Genomic DNA, 16,370 nt, shown 5'->3' on the forward strand with positions numbered 1-16,370 from the left:
ACGCGTCACACTGATAATTCGTGCATTTGTAAGCATAGAGATCGTAGCGCCTTGATACTAACAAGGCGTAAATGGGTGCGTGCTGGTGTTGAGCTCCCGTGAAATTCACATAGGATTTGGACCCAATCAAGATAGTTAGGGGTAAGATTGAGGCCCGATCCATGTGACAACCAGAAACAAACAACAGACAACATAGCTGTCTGCGGTTTGTTGCTGGGACAAGGCCTAGACGGACAGGTTGTTGTCCAGGTTTTTTTGGCCGATCAGTTTGCGAGGCTGTTTTAATTAGAAACCACTTAAAACTAAATCACCAAATATGTGAAAGCTTTGATCGTGAACTAGAATCAGTACTTGGACATGTTCTATTTGACTACTGGCAGGGCTGTTATATAACATGCATGCGCAAGAAATACTGCACTAGTATTTTGGAACAACCTTTACCAATATCTGAGAATAAAAAAATAATAATTCCTGACTTGTTATAAAACTGTCTTAGAAGATAAAATGTCGAGTTTCTCTAGATAGGTGAATTATATATAGCTAAAACCTGACCACTCTAACAGAAAGGGTTCAGATTGTTAGATTTCTTTCGAATTCATAAGATATATATGTGTAAATATTTTTCTAACCTACTTAACAAAATAATCAAATTGATTTAAATATCAGAGTTTTTGTTTTTCCAGTAACCCCAACCATAAGGAAATATATACACAACCACAGATGGAACATTCCATTGACGGATTTTGAAAATTTGAAAAATAAAATAAAATAAAAACTTTCTTCAGTAAATGTGTTTATCCATCATTAATCAGGATACTCTCTCACCTGCCTTACATGTCGAGGTAGCCCGATTAAGGCCCATAATATTCAAACCAAATGGCATTTAAACGGCCGAGTAGATAATTGAGTTAGGCCCGTATCGTATTGACTACCCATTACCCAACTTTTTTTCACAAAAAGCCAAGCCCACATAAAATAACTAGGCGTTCAATGGGCTCGCGGGAAATTTAAAAGCACTCAAAGGTGGTCGCATCCTATAGGCTATAATTTGGCTCTATTAAAATAGATGCCACGTCATCACATTTGCCCCGTCATCAACCCTTATAAGCAGCCATTCTCTTTAACCTCTTCTGCTTTATTCTCTCTCACAAATTTAGAAACCTCTCTCCTAAATCGTTGCTTCCTCTCCCAGCCTCACCACTCCAGATCTAAAAACCATTGTTTTCGCCTCCCTCTCGACTTCAACATCAAAACCCACGGCCACGAGCTCAACGTCGCGAATGCTGTTGTGGGAGGAGCCTTTTTATTGCAAGGTTAATTGATTTAGGCATTGAATTTTTTGTTGTTGAATGTGAGGGTGAAGTGGTTTATTAGAGAAAATATCGATTCAACATTGCGAGTGCTGCTGCAGGAGGAGCCCTTTTCAATTATTTGATGAGACCATTGAAGAAGGGATTGAGCCGCAATGACTGAGGCACATGGCATTAAATCAGGAATGAAGCATCACAATTGCAGGATGTATCTTTTAGGCCATGTTGGTTTGCTAGAAGAAGCAGAAAACTTGATAGAGAAAGCAGATTGCAGAGATGACCCATCTCTTTAGACGGTTCTTCTTGGTGCTTCTACAGCCAGTTCACACTCTGCTATTGCAGAACGCATTGCAAAGAAAGTAATATATTTGGAACCTGAACACCACTTGAGCTCTGTTTATTAAAACTCAGAATTTAATGGCGAAAAGAAGTGGTGGCAAAATGACAGGCAGAAGTCGGATCGAGACTTAAACAGTAATATTTGTTAATATCTAGATGGCAGTCTCAAGTGAAAAGAATCTTTCGTGTAAATCTTCTTCGCAATTTTCAAGACCGAACAAAAGCTTCAAGTTCTCGAGAAATCTACAAAGAGCCCAATTATCCTAGCATTCTGGTAAAAGTACCGAAGAACCCAATAAACTGTAAGAAACGACTTTTCAAGTTTACAGAATTAAAATAACAAGAAACAACACAAAGAAAGTGGGCAAATGCAGGGCATCATTTCTGTTGATCAATAAAAATAACCATTTTAGGTTTAGAAAGTAGTAACATTATTATACATCTAAAAATGTAAATATATATGTCGCATATATTGAGCAAGAAGGTTTGAAGATCAACCCTGAAGAACCACTGTGCATGAAAAGACCCTTTTACAGCTACTATAAAATGAAGAGAACATGGAGATTTTGGTATTAACATCTGGTTTATATTTTACATGATCTTACAGCAAAACCAAACTTTACATCAAGACAGTACTACCCACACAACAGCCTTGACTAGACGCTTGATCCCTCCAACCTTTAATTGGCTATAAATCCTCTTAAAACCTTCATCCATACCACCTTCTCCACACACAATAAACCAGATTAAAATAACCATTTTAGCCGCAATGCCTGTTATCTCTCAGCACAATATTATATAACTTGTATGGAATAAGTTAATTCAAAGTTTTTAATGAAATTTCAAGTTTAAAATCATTTTGAGTATTGAGAATTGGATTCTAAATTTCTAGAAATTATACAAAAATAAATCCTAACTCAACCTCGAAGAAATTTAATCTTAAAAATAAGTTTTTCAAAATATTTGGCAATAAAAATAAAATAAAATAAATTATATTTTTTTGAATTCAATTTATTTATAAATTCAATTTAATTTAAACATTGTAGTTGAATTCAATTACAATAAAAAATAATTAAATTAATTCCAAACAAGCTAATAATGAAAGCACGACCTGTTCTTTAGGACTCAAATTCTCACAGAAGAAATAGCGGGTTTTCTCAGCATCATTATTAGACTCCAAAAACAAAAACTTGTGATGTTGAAAAGGTTCGTCCTAAAGATTAAATTGGTTTTGCTTTTCATTTCATGATCTGTTCAATTTTGTCTAAATGCAATGTGACTATCTAACATTTCTTCTTTCGTTTTCGATCCTCTTTCTTGACCGACTGACATGCACGACAGTGGCTATAGCCTAATTCTTTTTGTGGCACTGAAAGCATTGACCTTTGCATCGTGATAGTAAAATTAATCAATATGCACAAGTATAACAATCATACGTTATATTGACATGCACTACAACACACGCATAATGGGCTACAGTTATATATACGTAGACCCTAATGTCAACGCTGGGAAGATTAATTAATATAATATTACTACAATTCAGAATTAATCTCTCTTTTTTTCCTCAATAGATTAATTCTGTGTATTGTGGCTGAGGGAGGGGATCATATTCCACTAATGAAGCCCTTGATCCGTGCCATAATTTCCAATGTTCGAGTTTGTGAGAGCTGAGACTTGCTTAGAATCTGGAATGCATGCCCTACACCTTTATGAACCACATGCTCCACTCTCTTACCTGCTCTACCCAAAGAAGCAACAAACTCCAAGCTCCTGTCTTTCAAAATATCCATCTCTGATATGCATACCATAATTGGAAATCTCCCAAAATCCTCCAATTTCACTGACCCTTTTGCTAGAGGGTTGCACCATGGATGGTCCCGGCTAGCGCCGCAAGGCAAAGCTAATCGCCAATATGTATCAGAGGCTGCCAAGTTAAGCGCCGAGCGAGGTGATTGTACAGAGTGTTTTTCTGAATGAGTACGTGCCTCTCCTCCGAAAAATGGTTGAATCAAGATAATGCCTTTCAGAGTTAGTGGCTTTATGGCTGCAGCAGCTTGTCCTGCATTAAAGGAATCGAGTCTTGTGATGACGTTGAAGGCTATGTTGGCACCAGCACTATCTCCAGCTAGAAAGACGTCGGAGAAATTCCATTGACTAGTCCACCAATTATCAGTACAAACAGAAAGAGCTTGTTGTTTTAACCACTTTAGAGCCTTAATTCCATCATCATAGGCTGCTGGGAGAGGATTTTCAGGGGCTAAACGGTAATTAACTGACATGATTATGCAATTGGCCTTAGCAGCTAGCCTTGCTAGGAAGTCATGGTAGCAACTCCAAGCAGCTGAGCCTACACAAAACCCACCTCCATGGAAATATACAAGTAAAGGCAGCTTACCTTGGAACTTAATTGGGACATAAAAACGTGCCCAAATGTTTGTGAAGTTGTCAATGACCGTGTCCCGTGAAGTCACACCGAGCCCGGGAGCTAAAGTACTTGTGACACATGGAACAATCTGCGGTCTCTCCACTCGCCCATCTTTGTACGCTTTGATTAGGCCATCAATTTCCTCGGCTACAACCCCATGCTGATGACAGTCTCTGCCAATCTTATGACTTAAACTTGAACCAACTTTAGCAGCAGCCATTCTTCTAGTTCTCATGAGATGGAGGAGTGAAAATGAAGAGCAAAAATCTTCGAGGGTTTTTAGGTCACACACACACAAGTACTGCGCTGTCCCTTACACTTCCTAGCGCTGTGTGTATATATAGGAGGGTAAAAAGATAAGGGCTGACCTATCCTGTTGTTTCTAGGCAAGTGGGCAATTAAAAATGGACACATGTCTTCACGAGATTCAAGTATGGGTTGGGGTCGGGGGCTGTGCTCCTGGCTAGAGCTCCTCACTCTCAAGTCTCAAGTTTAAATTAAAAAAAAGTAAGGTTACGTTAATCATAATGTTTTGTTGTCGTGCCCTTGCACGTTAGTGGGCTGTTCCAGCCTACCAAAAAGGGGGGGGGGGGGGGGGGGGGGGGGGGAAATTCTAAACAAGTCGTTCGGATTTAGGTGTGTAGGAAAGCATCAAAAACCTGCCGTTTTATATAGGGTTACAATATTTGACCAGCAATTTAATTAAGAATTGTAATATCATGATTATACCTGTACAATATGTCTTTTTATTTTTCTTTTGTAGTTCTATATTTTACATGTGGCAGGCCATGATAATATTTGACTCTCGCTGAACGATATTTGCGTCAATTATGCTAGCCAAGGCCATCATTGATGTAACTTTTTTTTTTTTCATACAAAAAGGTTTAGATTCAGGAGTGTTTTTTATTTTATTTTGAGGAAGAGTAATTGGGTTCCAATTAAACTATATACTTAGTGTGGCCAGCAATGATATTTTTTTTCATCCTTGCCATGGGAATACATTTATCAAACAAAATGTGATTTTAAACCAGGGGTTTTGGTGGGCCTGAAAGAAGAAGAAAAATTCAGCTAGAGTGCTGGATGTACTAAAAAATCGAAGGCCACACGCGGTATATGCAAAACATTTGCACAAGGAAGGAGAGCACTTAGCACTAAGAAATATTCCCTAGTGCGTGGCATGACATTGTTGACATTTAGAGAAACAAAAGCATATTGGATGTAGTGGAGTCATAAAACCCATCAACATAACTTTTGGCTGCCTCCCAATAACATCTTTTCGAAACAACTGTTGGGACAAATTTCTCACACAAGTTAAAGTGGAGCATTCTGGATTTATTTTTTCTCCCACTGAAAGGAAGAGTACGTGTCATGTGTGGCCTTGGATCGATAGGGCATGTCGACAAAAGTAACTTTTTAGCAGCAGCAGCCCTTCAATTCCCTGTTCTTAGGACGACTGCCATGGAACATGCACTTCATTCTTCATAACATCTCTTTCAAGACCCATAACCATAGTTGTTTGGTCAAAGGCCTTTGCTTGTCAAGTCTTTTTAAACATTCACATTCAATGCACACAGCTCGGGTTCGGGCATCTTGTTGGACTATAACTTAGCACGCATAGGTATCGTAGATTTAAGGGATAATACCGACATTATAGAAATAATAATAAAAAAAAGAAGCACTACTCGTCACTCATTAGTCACTGGACAATGGCTCCACGCAACTTAATTGGTGCACAACAACTCTTATATATATATATATATATATATATATATATTTGGTCACCGACTAATCTTCATGTCCTGAAATTAACAATCATGTAAGTTTCAAACGGTCCTAAAATTTATGGTACTCGAATTGATGACCTTTAGGGTGACAGGTCTAAAACTTTACTAATTGAGCTATACCTCTAAGAGTTCTCTTTTATATTTATCTATATATAAAAAAAATCTATTTTTTTTAGTTACTTACCTTAAAATATTAGATTGTATTTATATAAATATCTTATATTAAATTTTATTTTAAACAAGATGTTTACATTAACATTCCAGTTTAATGGACTGATTAGATGTAATTTAATGTTATAATTTATTGGATTCAAGTTTAAATGTATGGTTATCATTTAATTTTTTTTAGTTTTCATGTTCAAAAATTTCTTAAATAATATCAGAACATTTTGCTATCTTAATTATTCCTGAAAAGATATTTCAAGATCAATTGCCATAAGATTTCTACGAAACACTTGAAATTAATAGTGCAAGACGCCTAAAGGGAAAGTTACGATCGCGGTTAATTTCCACAAAATTTAATTTAACAAGCTTGCTTTTGCATCAAAATATATAATGTTCCTGTTCCTAGAGTATTGGCACTCCCTTTTATTTATGTCTTATGTCATCACAACAAAATTAATTTTTGATGGATTTAATTTGTTTTTAAAAATTACTCAAATAAATGTTGTGATATGTGTGTAGAAGAATAATGGAATTTTATAACTGTCATTACTGTATGTTTTTAACGGTATTTTTTAATTGTAGTATATTTTTATCAATATTGGATATGAAAGCATTTATTTTTAAATGTCATTAAATTTTAATGGCCTTTATAACAAATATCTCTAGATAAACGTCTATTAATTGTTAATAAAATTGATATAAATATATCTTTAAAGATAATTGATAAAAATACCTATAATGTAGTTAACTTATAGTTACTGAAATTCTATTTTACAGCAGCGTGCATGCAAGCAAATGATATATAATGTGATGCACCATAACAAATTAAACTCATCAAGAGAGTTCACGAGAGTAATAAAGTGAATATTCGTGTATAAGCGAAAGGGTTCTTGAATTGAGTCTCTTTTCTTGGGAAAGAATATCCAGCTGTTGTCATGTAAAGAATGCAAAGGGAAAGATAAGAAGTGTATGGATACTGCTAGGCAAGCAAATCTTGCGAGCCCTGCAATTTGGAAGCCATATATCCTTTTGCACATGGCATGTGTCCGAGCCTTGCTGAGCAGTCCACCTCCTTGGTATTCCGCAGCGGGTTGGAGAGAAGGATAAAAATGAAGCCATGATCAGATAGATGCTATTGCACATGGCATATGAATGGGAATAATTTTTTCACTAGGTGTGCCTGGAGGAAATTCGAATTGTACTATTTCTTGTTCGAGAAATAATTCTAATCAAATCAAATCAAATCAAATCGACACGGTAAAGGCTCCTCCTGGGTCTAGTGGTTCGGAGATGTTATATTTCCAAATAGACACACCTATAATATAAGCAAGGTTATTAGAAACGCGTGATTCAAATAGTACAGTTTTATTTACGAAGCAAGATCATAAAACATCCGGATGAGATCGTGATTAAATCGTTTCCTAACTCGGTAGTATATTGGCGATCATGACGATCCATACCTTCTTTATGTTTTTGGGTGCCATTTTTGGCTTTCTGAGATAAATCGATGTCTTCTTCTTCTAGAGAAAAAAAGAGTAGAACAGAGAGGGTGTATGACCGCTATGACATTAACCTTCATCATTATAAATCTTGCTTCTTTGCTCGCGTCAAAGAACAATTAATGGGTTTTGATGAGGTGTTTGCCTGGTTGAGAATTGGCTTTTATTAACTCAGGCATATGTGACCTTTTACTTCTGGTGCAATATATATATAAAATCCTGGACGTAAGCATAGTTGAAACCTTCTTCTTTATCTTGCTGTGATTTTCTCTTCATCGATCAGGATGTATGTATGATCCTAACAGCATCTCAACATATTTATATATAGAGCAATCAGTTATGGTAGCCCAAAAGGATTAACAATATGCAGCTTGCTCCCCTTACGAAACAGAGGATGATTAAGATTGGCTGATGTCTTGGTTCAATTTGCTCTGATGACAAAACGCCAACACATAAAGTTACCTGCATGCGTTTCTCAATCGGAATATTTTTATAAGCGGGAGCCTGCAGTACATGAACCTTTTTTGTTTGGCAACACAGCCCAAATATCGTAATCCTCTTCGCATAGCCTTTTTCTTTATGGACACTAAACAGGGTGGTGCTGCACTTTCTTATACATATTTACGGATCTTCCACGTAACAAAGGCAAGTGCTCAATGTGCAGAATAAAATCGTAAGAAAGTTTGTCCATTTAGGGAGCAAAAAATAAATAAAATTGGAGCATTGGTTTCCCTTCCTTCAAGTCATCTATCTCATCATCCTTTCTTCAGTTGGAGGAGCAGTGGCAGCTAATCTTTTCTGCCTTTCCATGTTCCCATGCCACCCTTTTCCATCAGAAACAGAAGAAGTTAGGCAGATAAAAATACAAGAGAAAAACAGAACAACACTATTTCTCCAAAAAAGAGGAGGGAGGGGGTCACCAATAGACAAGTCGAAGCCGCGGTTCTTGAGCTCTCTATACTCTTGACACAAAGCACATTCCTCGCAAAAACAATGGACACAACAATCTGTGCATGGGCTTTCCTCCAAGAAAAACTGCCCTCTCAACTTAGATCGATAAAAGCACGAGTACAAACAAGAGCACCCAGTCAAACATAGTATTAATGTATAAAGGGTTCCACTCATTCCACATGCTGCATATTTCACCTTAATTAGTTAAGAAACAGCCAATTCTTACAAAAAAAACCAATGTTATCAACATTAATTAAAATCTTTTAAATTTTCAGAACTTACAAGTTGATCCTCTGTCAACAATTTCTGCAATTCGTCCAAATGCAACACATGGACACCAGCATGTTAAGCAACCTGCAGGACAATAGTCCGTTGTTAATACTCATACTTTTTCCTTGCAAGATCCAGAATATTATATGGCTACAATAATGAGAGAAAGGAAAGCAGAAGAAATCACACTACATGCTAGTAGAAAAAGATTTGGCAAATTGAAGTAAGATCTCAATCACCAAAAAAAAAAAAAAAGATATACATGTTCAACTAGCATTTTTGGAAATCTTAATTTAACCGCATCTGTTTTATATATACATGTTCACGTTATATTTGAAGAGCTAAATACTCAAAATTTACTTATTTCTCGACACTACTTAATTTCTGCAAGAGAAAAAAAAAAGCACATGATATATAGCACCATTTATGTCATTATGAAGAGGATTCCTATGTATAAACATATAACATCAGGTTCGATTTACATGGCCATTTAATCTTCAGAATCTGATTTTTGGCACCAGCGTTCATGCGATTTTGAAAAATCCACTGAAAACAAACTTAAAATCTTAGAATTGCAATGGTTTAGTAGAATCTAATTGTTTCTACAAGCACCATCAACTACAAAACACTCTTAATTACTTTTACACGTTATTAACTTAATTACCATGCAATGGCACCACACAAGTGCTTTGAAAATAAACTTTTGGTGACATCTAAAATTAAACTGTAACACGTACGGTCCATCCATAATGACTGCATATGTATGTGTACATGAAAAGTACTCACAGCTATTAAGATCGCTAAAACAACCACAGAGACTAGTGGACCAAGGCCCTGAAGAAAGAGAATGGCTGGCATTGTTGAGCGGGAGAGGAGGACTTGGATCAGGATTATTTTGATTCGCTAAAGGGACTGGGATTCCAGTAGCCACGGCGTCTTCAAAATTGAAAAAATGTGGCTGCGGTGGTGCCGATGATGTTGCATGTGATGGCTCCTTTTGGAACTCACTGGAAATTGAAGGATACATTTCGTTGCAAAGGGTGAGGAAGGGGAAGGGTATGCCACACAGTTGATTTTAAATAGGAAGATTGCAAAGGAACGTGTCTCTTCAAAAATTAACTGTCAGCAACCGTTTTTTTTTTTTTTTCCTTAGAAAATGATTTGATGATACGTGAACTTATCAAATTAACGTGTACTATTTTGAGTAGCCTGTAAGAATTCATGTGCATCCATTTTTCTCTTAATGTTCTTCAATTAGTGGATAAAAATTAGCTTTTTAATTTCTTAATATAAAATGTTAGTTTAATTTTAAAACCATCACAAGAATTTGTCCTAGTATTGAGAATTTTTTATAGAAATATAATATTAGGATTGGGATTTAATTTTTATACATGTTCATGTATGTGATTTTTATGAATGTCTGAAAAATATATTTAAATGAGGAGGCCAAATCCACGTTGAAGATCGTGAGAGGTCCACATGTTGGATAAATTTAGGTTGAACAAGAGATTTGATGATATGGAGTGCGGGTTTAACTTTAGGCCCCGTTTGTTTGCAGGAAAATGAATTCCTTTGGGAAAGTGAATTCCGGGAAAGTATTTTCTAATGTTTGGTAGTGTTATGAAAAATAAACTGGAAAACACTTTCCAGTGTTTGGTTATGTTATGGAAAATGAACTGGAAAATAATTTAATAATGAATTAATTTTTTTTTCAAGTTTATCTAATATATATAAAATATTTAATCACTTACAATAAAAAAAAATGAAATCTAAAAAGTATAATGATGATTTTTTTTATTATATCCTATATTCATACATAAGCTTATGAAATATTTCTATAAAAAGCCTATTAATATATTTTTTTCAATTTTAAAAGCTTAAAATAAGTTTTTTTTTTTCATATGAAGAAAGCCAAATTAGTTTTCTACAAAAAATTATGCTGAAAGAAGCGGACAATAATTCTCTATTTTTCCTGTTATATTCATTCCTCATTTCCCCTGTTATAACCGGTTCGGTTTGTATAATTCCCCAATTGCACTGTTGCATTCCCCTCCCATTCCCCCTGTTATTCATTCCACATTTTCCCTATAATTTCGTTATAACTGGTTTGTATAACTCCCCATTAGCATTCAACAATTTCACTGTTCCCGATTCACTAACAGAAATCTCCCAACAATTTCACTGTTCCCATTCCCCTCCTAATGGAAGGCAACCATTTTCTTCTTCCCCACAGCAGTGGGCAGAGACCCACGGTCTCCTGTCCCTCTTCCTTCCCCTGGAAGACAAGCCACCACCTTCCCCCACTTTTGGCCTTGGGGACCAAAACCAGAGAAACCCCTGGCTGAAGGGGGTCCTGATTTTCAGTTTCTTCTCCCTTCAGCCGGGCAAGTCTTCCTCTCCCTCACTCAAAAAGCCAACACTCCCCCCACGGTCTATGCTTACTCTTTGGCCAAAACACAGAAGGAACCCAAACAGCTCCCCCCACAAGGACTTCCCCTCTGCCTCTCTCCCTCTCGGCCGCTCCTTTTTCTCCAGCCAGAACCGCCGCTGGAACCTTTCCCCCCTCTGGCCTGATTTTTGTTTCTTCTTCCTCCCCCCGGATGTATTGATTTCCAGCCCCATCTCCGGCTACTACACTTCTCTTCCATGTTAACAGAAATCGCCCCCCCCTCCCCCCCCCCCCACCGTTTTGCCTCTCTCTGTCACAGTTATCTCTCCCACCCTCCCCCCACCGTTTTGCCTCTCTCTGTCACAGTTACCTCCCCCCTCCCCCCCGCCGGTTTTGTCTCTCTCAGTTTCCTCTGTGATTTTGAAGAAAAAGTTCCAGTTGAGAGCTGAAAGCTGTGTATGAGAAAATGAACGGAAAGTGTTTTCCTTTCTTTAACAAAAGGAAAACACTTTCCTTTCGTAAAGTTAATTTTTTTAATCTGACTGGAATTTAGTTTCCTTTGACCATTTTCTTATATTGCTGCCAAACATGGGAAAAGCAGGAAAGTGAATTCCAGGAATTCACTTTCCTGCAATCAAACACGGCCTTAGATACATCAATGAGCCTATTTTAATAAAAAAAATTGAAAAGAAAAAATAATATAATAATTAGATATTTCCTGCGAAACCTCGTAAAAGTCCAGAATCTTAATTTGATTGTCAATGTATCAATGAATTTCCAATGAGATCCTTACATAAATTCTAGTCAGCAAAACTATTAAATAGTAGTATGAAATAGAGATAGTTAATTACTCGTCTTCATTCAAAACTATTGAATATTGTAAGGTCTTGATTTTAAATTACATGATAAGCAAGACTATGTAAAGGCATATAAAGTCCTTGTGTTTTCTTATATCATGTGATTGGATGGATTTTAGTGAAATGAGAGAGATAGAAATCAATCAAATTAATATGATTGAGAATCTATTGATACGTAGGGTCTGATTTGAGAAAAAAAGGTATGCTGGGGACCCTTTCAAGATTGTCTGTATAGGTTGGGGACTTCTTTTCTTTTTTAGATTGAAGGGGAAAATTTTAAGGTTAAATAATCACAATCTTTGTCATTGACCGTAAGAAAGTCAGGTAGAAAACGTATGTGCTCGTATGTCTTGATCTCATGAGTTTAATTTATAATGAAAACATTAATTGTCCTTCTTTCGGCTAATTGCGTCTCTTACTAACCTTGATTAAGATAATGTCAGGATTTTGAATTTGTGAATCTTCCTAGCAGGTTTCGTATACTGTTTTTTTAATAGGTTATACTTACAGGTAATTTTCCTCTATTATAAATCACTGCATTTAGATTGTATTTGGTATTATGATAGTTATTGTTTTTTAAAATGTTTTTAATTTTTAAATATATTAAAGGAATGTTTTTTATATTAATACATAAATTTTTCTTTTGAAAAACTCGGAGGCCGAGTCCCAGATCTGTTGCCCTTGGTCAGGAAAGAAATAACCAGGAAACCATACATTTGAGAATGACAAAGTTAAGAAATGGCCAGTTCAACCATTTGTGAGGTCACATTTATCAAAAAGATTGAATAAAACAAAAAATAATAATTAGTCCACTATTTGAAGTTAATTAATTATGCACAGGAATTTCCACGCAAAATCGACTTCCAAAAATGTCAGCGATTGATCAGAGCCAGGCTACATGCCTATAAATGGGAAGCTACACCTCCATACCCTTCCACCATCTTCAAATCTCCTACATCAGCAGTATTATTTCTACCAAGCAAGGGCAATATGGCTTCAAGGAGGGAAGGGACTGAATGCCCTGAAGCTGTTCCACCACCTTCACAATTTCCTGAAGGGCAATGGTCCACTGGGATATGCAATTGTTTTGATGACCCTTCTAACTGTAAGTATATATCCTGCTGCCACATTACAAACACTTAATTTGTCGCTTGAAATTAATACATTCCATTTACAATGTCTGCTTGTTATTTCTCTTGCTGATTTTAATCACACGTCTGTTGCCTTCTTTCTGAAGGTTTGCTCACCTGTTTCTGTCCATGCATCACATTTGGACGGATAGCCGAGATCCTTGACAGGGGAAACACATGTGAGCTCTACTATCTCATTCAATTTTTCTCAATCTATATGCATTAATTGTTGGTATTTTTTATTTTATTTTTCATTGGAAGATTTATTGTACTGTGGGTACTTTAAGGGTCAGTGCTTTGACATTAAAAGTTTTTTTTTTTTAGGTTTCAAAAATATTTTTAAAATTTATTTTTTTTGCTTTAAATTAAATTTTTTTGTAATTTTAGATCAGATGTATTAATATTAAAATATTTGTAAAAAATAAAAAATATATATTATTTTAATATACTTTTCAATAAAAACACTTTTGGATTATCGGCCTGTGACAGTACTGTATATCATAACCTTATTTATGGCTCATCCAATCTACATCCACAACTACTAGAGTAGGGTGGTTAAGACTTTTTTGAGTTTAAGATTTATTTTTCAAGAAGAGGTGATAGTAGGCGATAGGTGGGTGAAGCCGCCATGTCATCCCTCCTTGCTTATTAGGGTTGAATCCCTGTCAATCTGTAAGAAATAATTTTTGATAAATCCCTTAATCACAACGCGAATTGCGTATTTTTAGCCAGAACTTAAAAGTTGTGGTATATGAAAATTGATGCAGGGACGATCCATGCATGTTCCTAAAAACAAAAGGGATGTTGTTTTTTAAAGTAAAGTAAAGCATCACCAGCATCAAAATCTAACAATTCCACAGTACCAGCTGGTCGTATGTATCTTGTTGAAAACAACAGCTATTCTTACATTCCTTCCGTTTGAATGAGCAGCATGTCGACTTCAAGGCCTCATCTACTGTGCCATGAGCCATATTGGCTGTGCGTGGCTATATGGTGGTATTTACCGATCTAAGCTGCGAGGTTTCCTTTCATTACCAGAAGCTCCGTGCGCGGATTGGTTGGTCCATTGTTGCTGTTGTTTATGTTCTCTGTGTCAAGAGTATAGAGAGCTCAAAAATCATGGAGCTGATCCCTCTCTAGGTAACTATCCCTTTTCCTCTTTCTACAAGGCCTATCTATAATTAATTATATGTTGTAGATGGTCAAACCAATCAATCACATTTCACAGTTAAATTTGTATTATGATTTTATTGGATTTATTTTTCCTCGTTTAATATAGTTTTTCTCCGAGCTTTAAGCCTGATTTTCAACAACAACAACAAAAAATAGATGGCATATAATCCAAATTAATACAAATGAATTTAAAATGCATAGAATTACAAACTTGTTTCTTAAAACTTTCCTGGTACGTGCTTCAAAAATTAACATGGGCATATCAAAAGAAATGGAGCGCATCGTGATCTAAGATTTTAAGCCGGGAGGAGTCTAGCGTGACTGCCTGAAAATTAAGAAACTAAAAATATGGGGACGGTGTAAAATGCAACAACGGATAGAGCTATTTTGCATGATTCTTTGTTATCGTTAAAATGATCTGTAATAATTCCTGATGGTGGTTATCTTGAACTTTGAAGGTTGGCAGGCTAATGTTGAGAAGTGGAACCGAGAGGGACTTAAACCCCCCTTTGTTGCGCCAGGCATGGATCGCTAATATTGCAGGCTGCGACCCATGCTACATTTTATTCGGAGGAAATATATTAGGCTAATTGGTAAAATAATCCTCAAATTATTGGTCAAGTTCAACTTAGCCTCTAATCTCTTAGCTTTTTTAATTTTGATCTCTCGAACCATCAGATCAAAGCAACAGACGAAACAGAAGGGGTGAATTGTTTTGACATGATAGTTCGAAGGATCTAATTATAAAATCAAAAGGTAAGGGTTAAATTGAGATTGACCAATACTTGAGGGATTATTCTATCAATTAGCCAAATTGTTACCCCCCCGGGCCTTTATTTGCATGTTAAAGAAGATAGTAATAGCCCAACAATAGTTACTGATTTATGGGAATAAGAAGAATTATGGGTCTGTACTATAATTATATTCCTTTTGGCGCACCGTGGCGATGCCTCCCGTATCTGTAATGTATCTTTGTGTTTGGACCGTTTGTTTACCTCTTTCCTAGTTTCTTTCACTTGAGACACTCCAAGTGTAATTTGTTGATTAAAAATAAATATTGTAATACTAATTAATGTTGGGCTAAAGGAAGGCCGTCTGCGTGGATTGTGATTTTTCAATTTTTATTTCTATTTTCATCAAGACTTTCCAATTCCATTTGTATGCGTGATGGTATTTCTTTCTACACGCTAATTTTTCTTTTGTTTTGTGGAATGTGTTTGCCTGTGACCCTCGAATTTAAAATCTAAACAGAAAATTAAGAGTTTTAATTAAAAACACTTCGGGAATATAAAATTAATACAAACTAAAAAAATTGAATTGCGGTAACTATTTGTTTACATGAACAGTACTGAATCGTTATTTAACGTCATTTTTTTTATTTTTTTCAAAAAATTTTTAAATTCAACCTTCCAAATTTTCCAGTTTGCGGCAGATCTTATTATTCCATAAATATATTTATTAGACAATCTTTTAGAACATTATATAAATAATAATTTTTTAAAATTTTAATTGGAGTTTATTTTCAATTTACAAGATAATTTCAACTTATAAATATATTTAAAAAAAAACTTTATAAAATTATAGTTTTTGTGTGAAATTATCAATCGGTTAATGCAATTGGATCTAATTGGTTGACCAGTTGAGCTAAAACTAACATATTTTAACTATATCGCGTTTCAGAATCGTAACATGATTAAACTACACTATTCCACCTATTTTTTTAAAAAAATTATTTTATAAATTTTTATATTTAATGAGCTAATTTTACTATAAAAAAATCCATTTGTTTCAAGCATTTTTCATGCGGGAGACTGGTATTATTACTTTCTGACACAATGAAAACAATATACATGTTGGACAATTGAAAATCAACAGGCTGCCGTCAATTGCTGGCTTGTATCTTACAGGCCGTTTGTTACTGTTTATTTTTTTATTTAGAAATATATTTAAATAATATTTTTTATTTTTTAAATTTTATTTTTATATCAGTACATTAAACTAATTTTAAAAATAATAAAAATAATTCAAAGTAAAAATGTAAAATAAAATTATTTTTAAGAAAAAACTTTTAAAAT

General features: G+C 35.3%; 3 protein-coding genes across 4 annotated transcripts; 1 reads left to right on the forward strand and 2 right to left on the reverse strand.

The window, feature by feature from the left end:
* Nucleotides 1-3,063: 3,063 nt before the first annotated feature.
* LOC7489361 (probable carboxylesterase 6) lies at nucleotides 3,064-4,407 on the reverse strand. The gene has a single exon (XM_002315913.4). The coding sequence runs from the start codon at nucleotides 4,310-4,312 to the stop codon at nucleotides 3,257-3,259; it is 1,056 nt and encodes a 351-aa protein (XP_002315949.4). The 5' UTR covers nucleotides 4,313-4,407; the 3' UTR covers nucleotides 3,064-3,256.
* Nucleotides 4,408-7,996: 3,589 nt separating this feature from the next.
* Nucleotides 7,997-9,778, reverse strand: LOC7466907 (protein PLANT CADMIUM RESISTANCE 11). 2 transcript variants are annotated; one of them, XM_002315914.4, is made up of 4 exons: nucleotides 9,533-9,778; nucleotides 8,759-8,830; nucleotides 8,446-8,658; nucleotides 7,997-8,349 (listed from the first exon to the last, which is right to left on the reverse strand). In XM_002315914.4, the coding sequence occupies exons 1-4, from the start codon at nucleotides 9,771-9,773 to the stop codon at nucleotides 8,273-8,275; spliced, it is 603 nt and encodes a 200-aa protein (XP_002315950.2). In that variant the 5' UTR covers nucleotides 9,774-9,778; the 3' UTR covers nucleotides 7,997-8,272. The 2 variants fall into 2 exon arrangements, with proteins under 2 accessions (XP_002315950.2, XP_024465422.1); XM_024609654.2 differs by having other exon boundaries at nucleotides 7,997-8,658.
* A 3,149-nt stretch (nucleotides 9,779-12,927) lies between these two features.
* LOC7489362 (protein PLANT CADMIUM RESISTANCE 9) lies at nucleotides 12,928-15,450 on the forward strand. Its single transcript, XM_002314843.4, has 4 exons — nucleotides 12,928-13,097; nucleotides 13,230-13,301; nucleotides 14,053-14,262; nucleotides 14,754-15,450. The coding sequence occupies exons 1-4, from the start codon at nucleotides 12,983-12,985 to the stop codon at nucleotides 14,828-14,830; spliced, it is 474 nt and encodes a 157-aa protein (XP_002314879.2). The 5' UTR covers nucleotides 12,928-12,982; the 3' UTR covers nucleotides 14,831-15,450.
* The last annotated feature ends 920 nt before the right edge of the window (nucleotides 15,451-16,370 follow it).

Source organism: Populus trichocarpa, chromosome 10, assembly GCF_000002775.5.
Source record: "Populus trichocarpa isolate Nisqually-1 chromosome 10, P.trichocarpa_v4.1, whole genome shotgun sequence".
In the NCBI taxonomy this organism is placed as follows: domain Eukaryota; kingdom Viridiplantae; phylum Streptophyta; class Magnoliopsida; order Malpighiales; family Salicaceae; genus Populus; species Populus trichocarpa.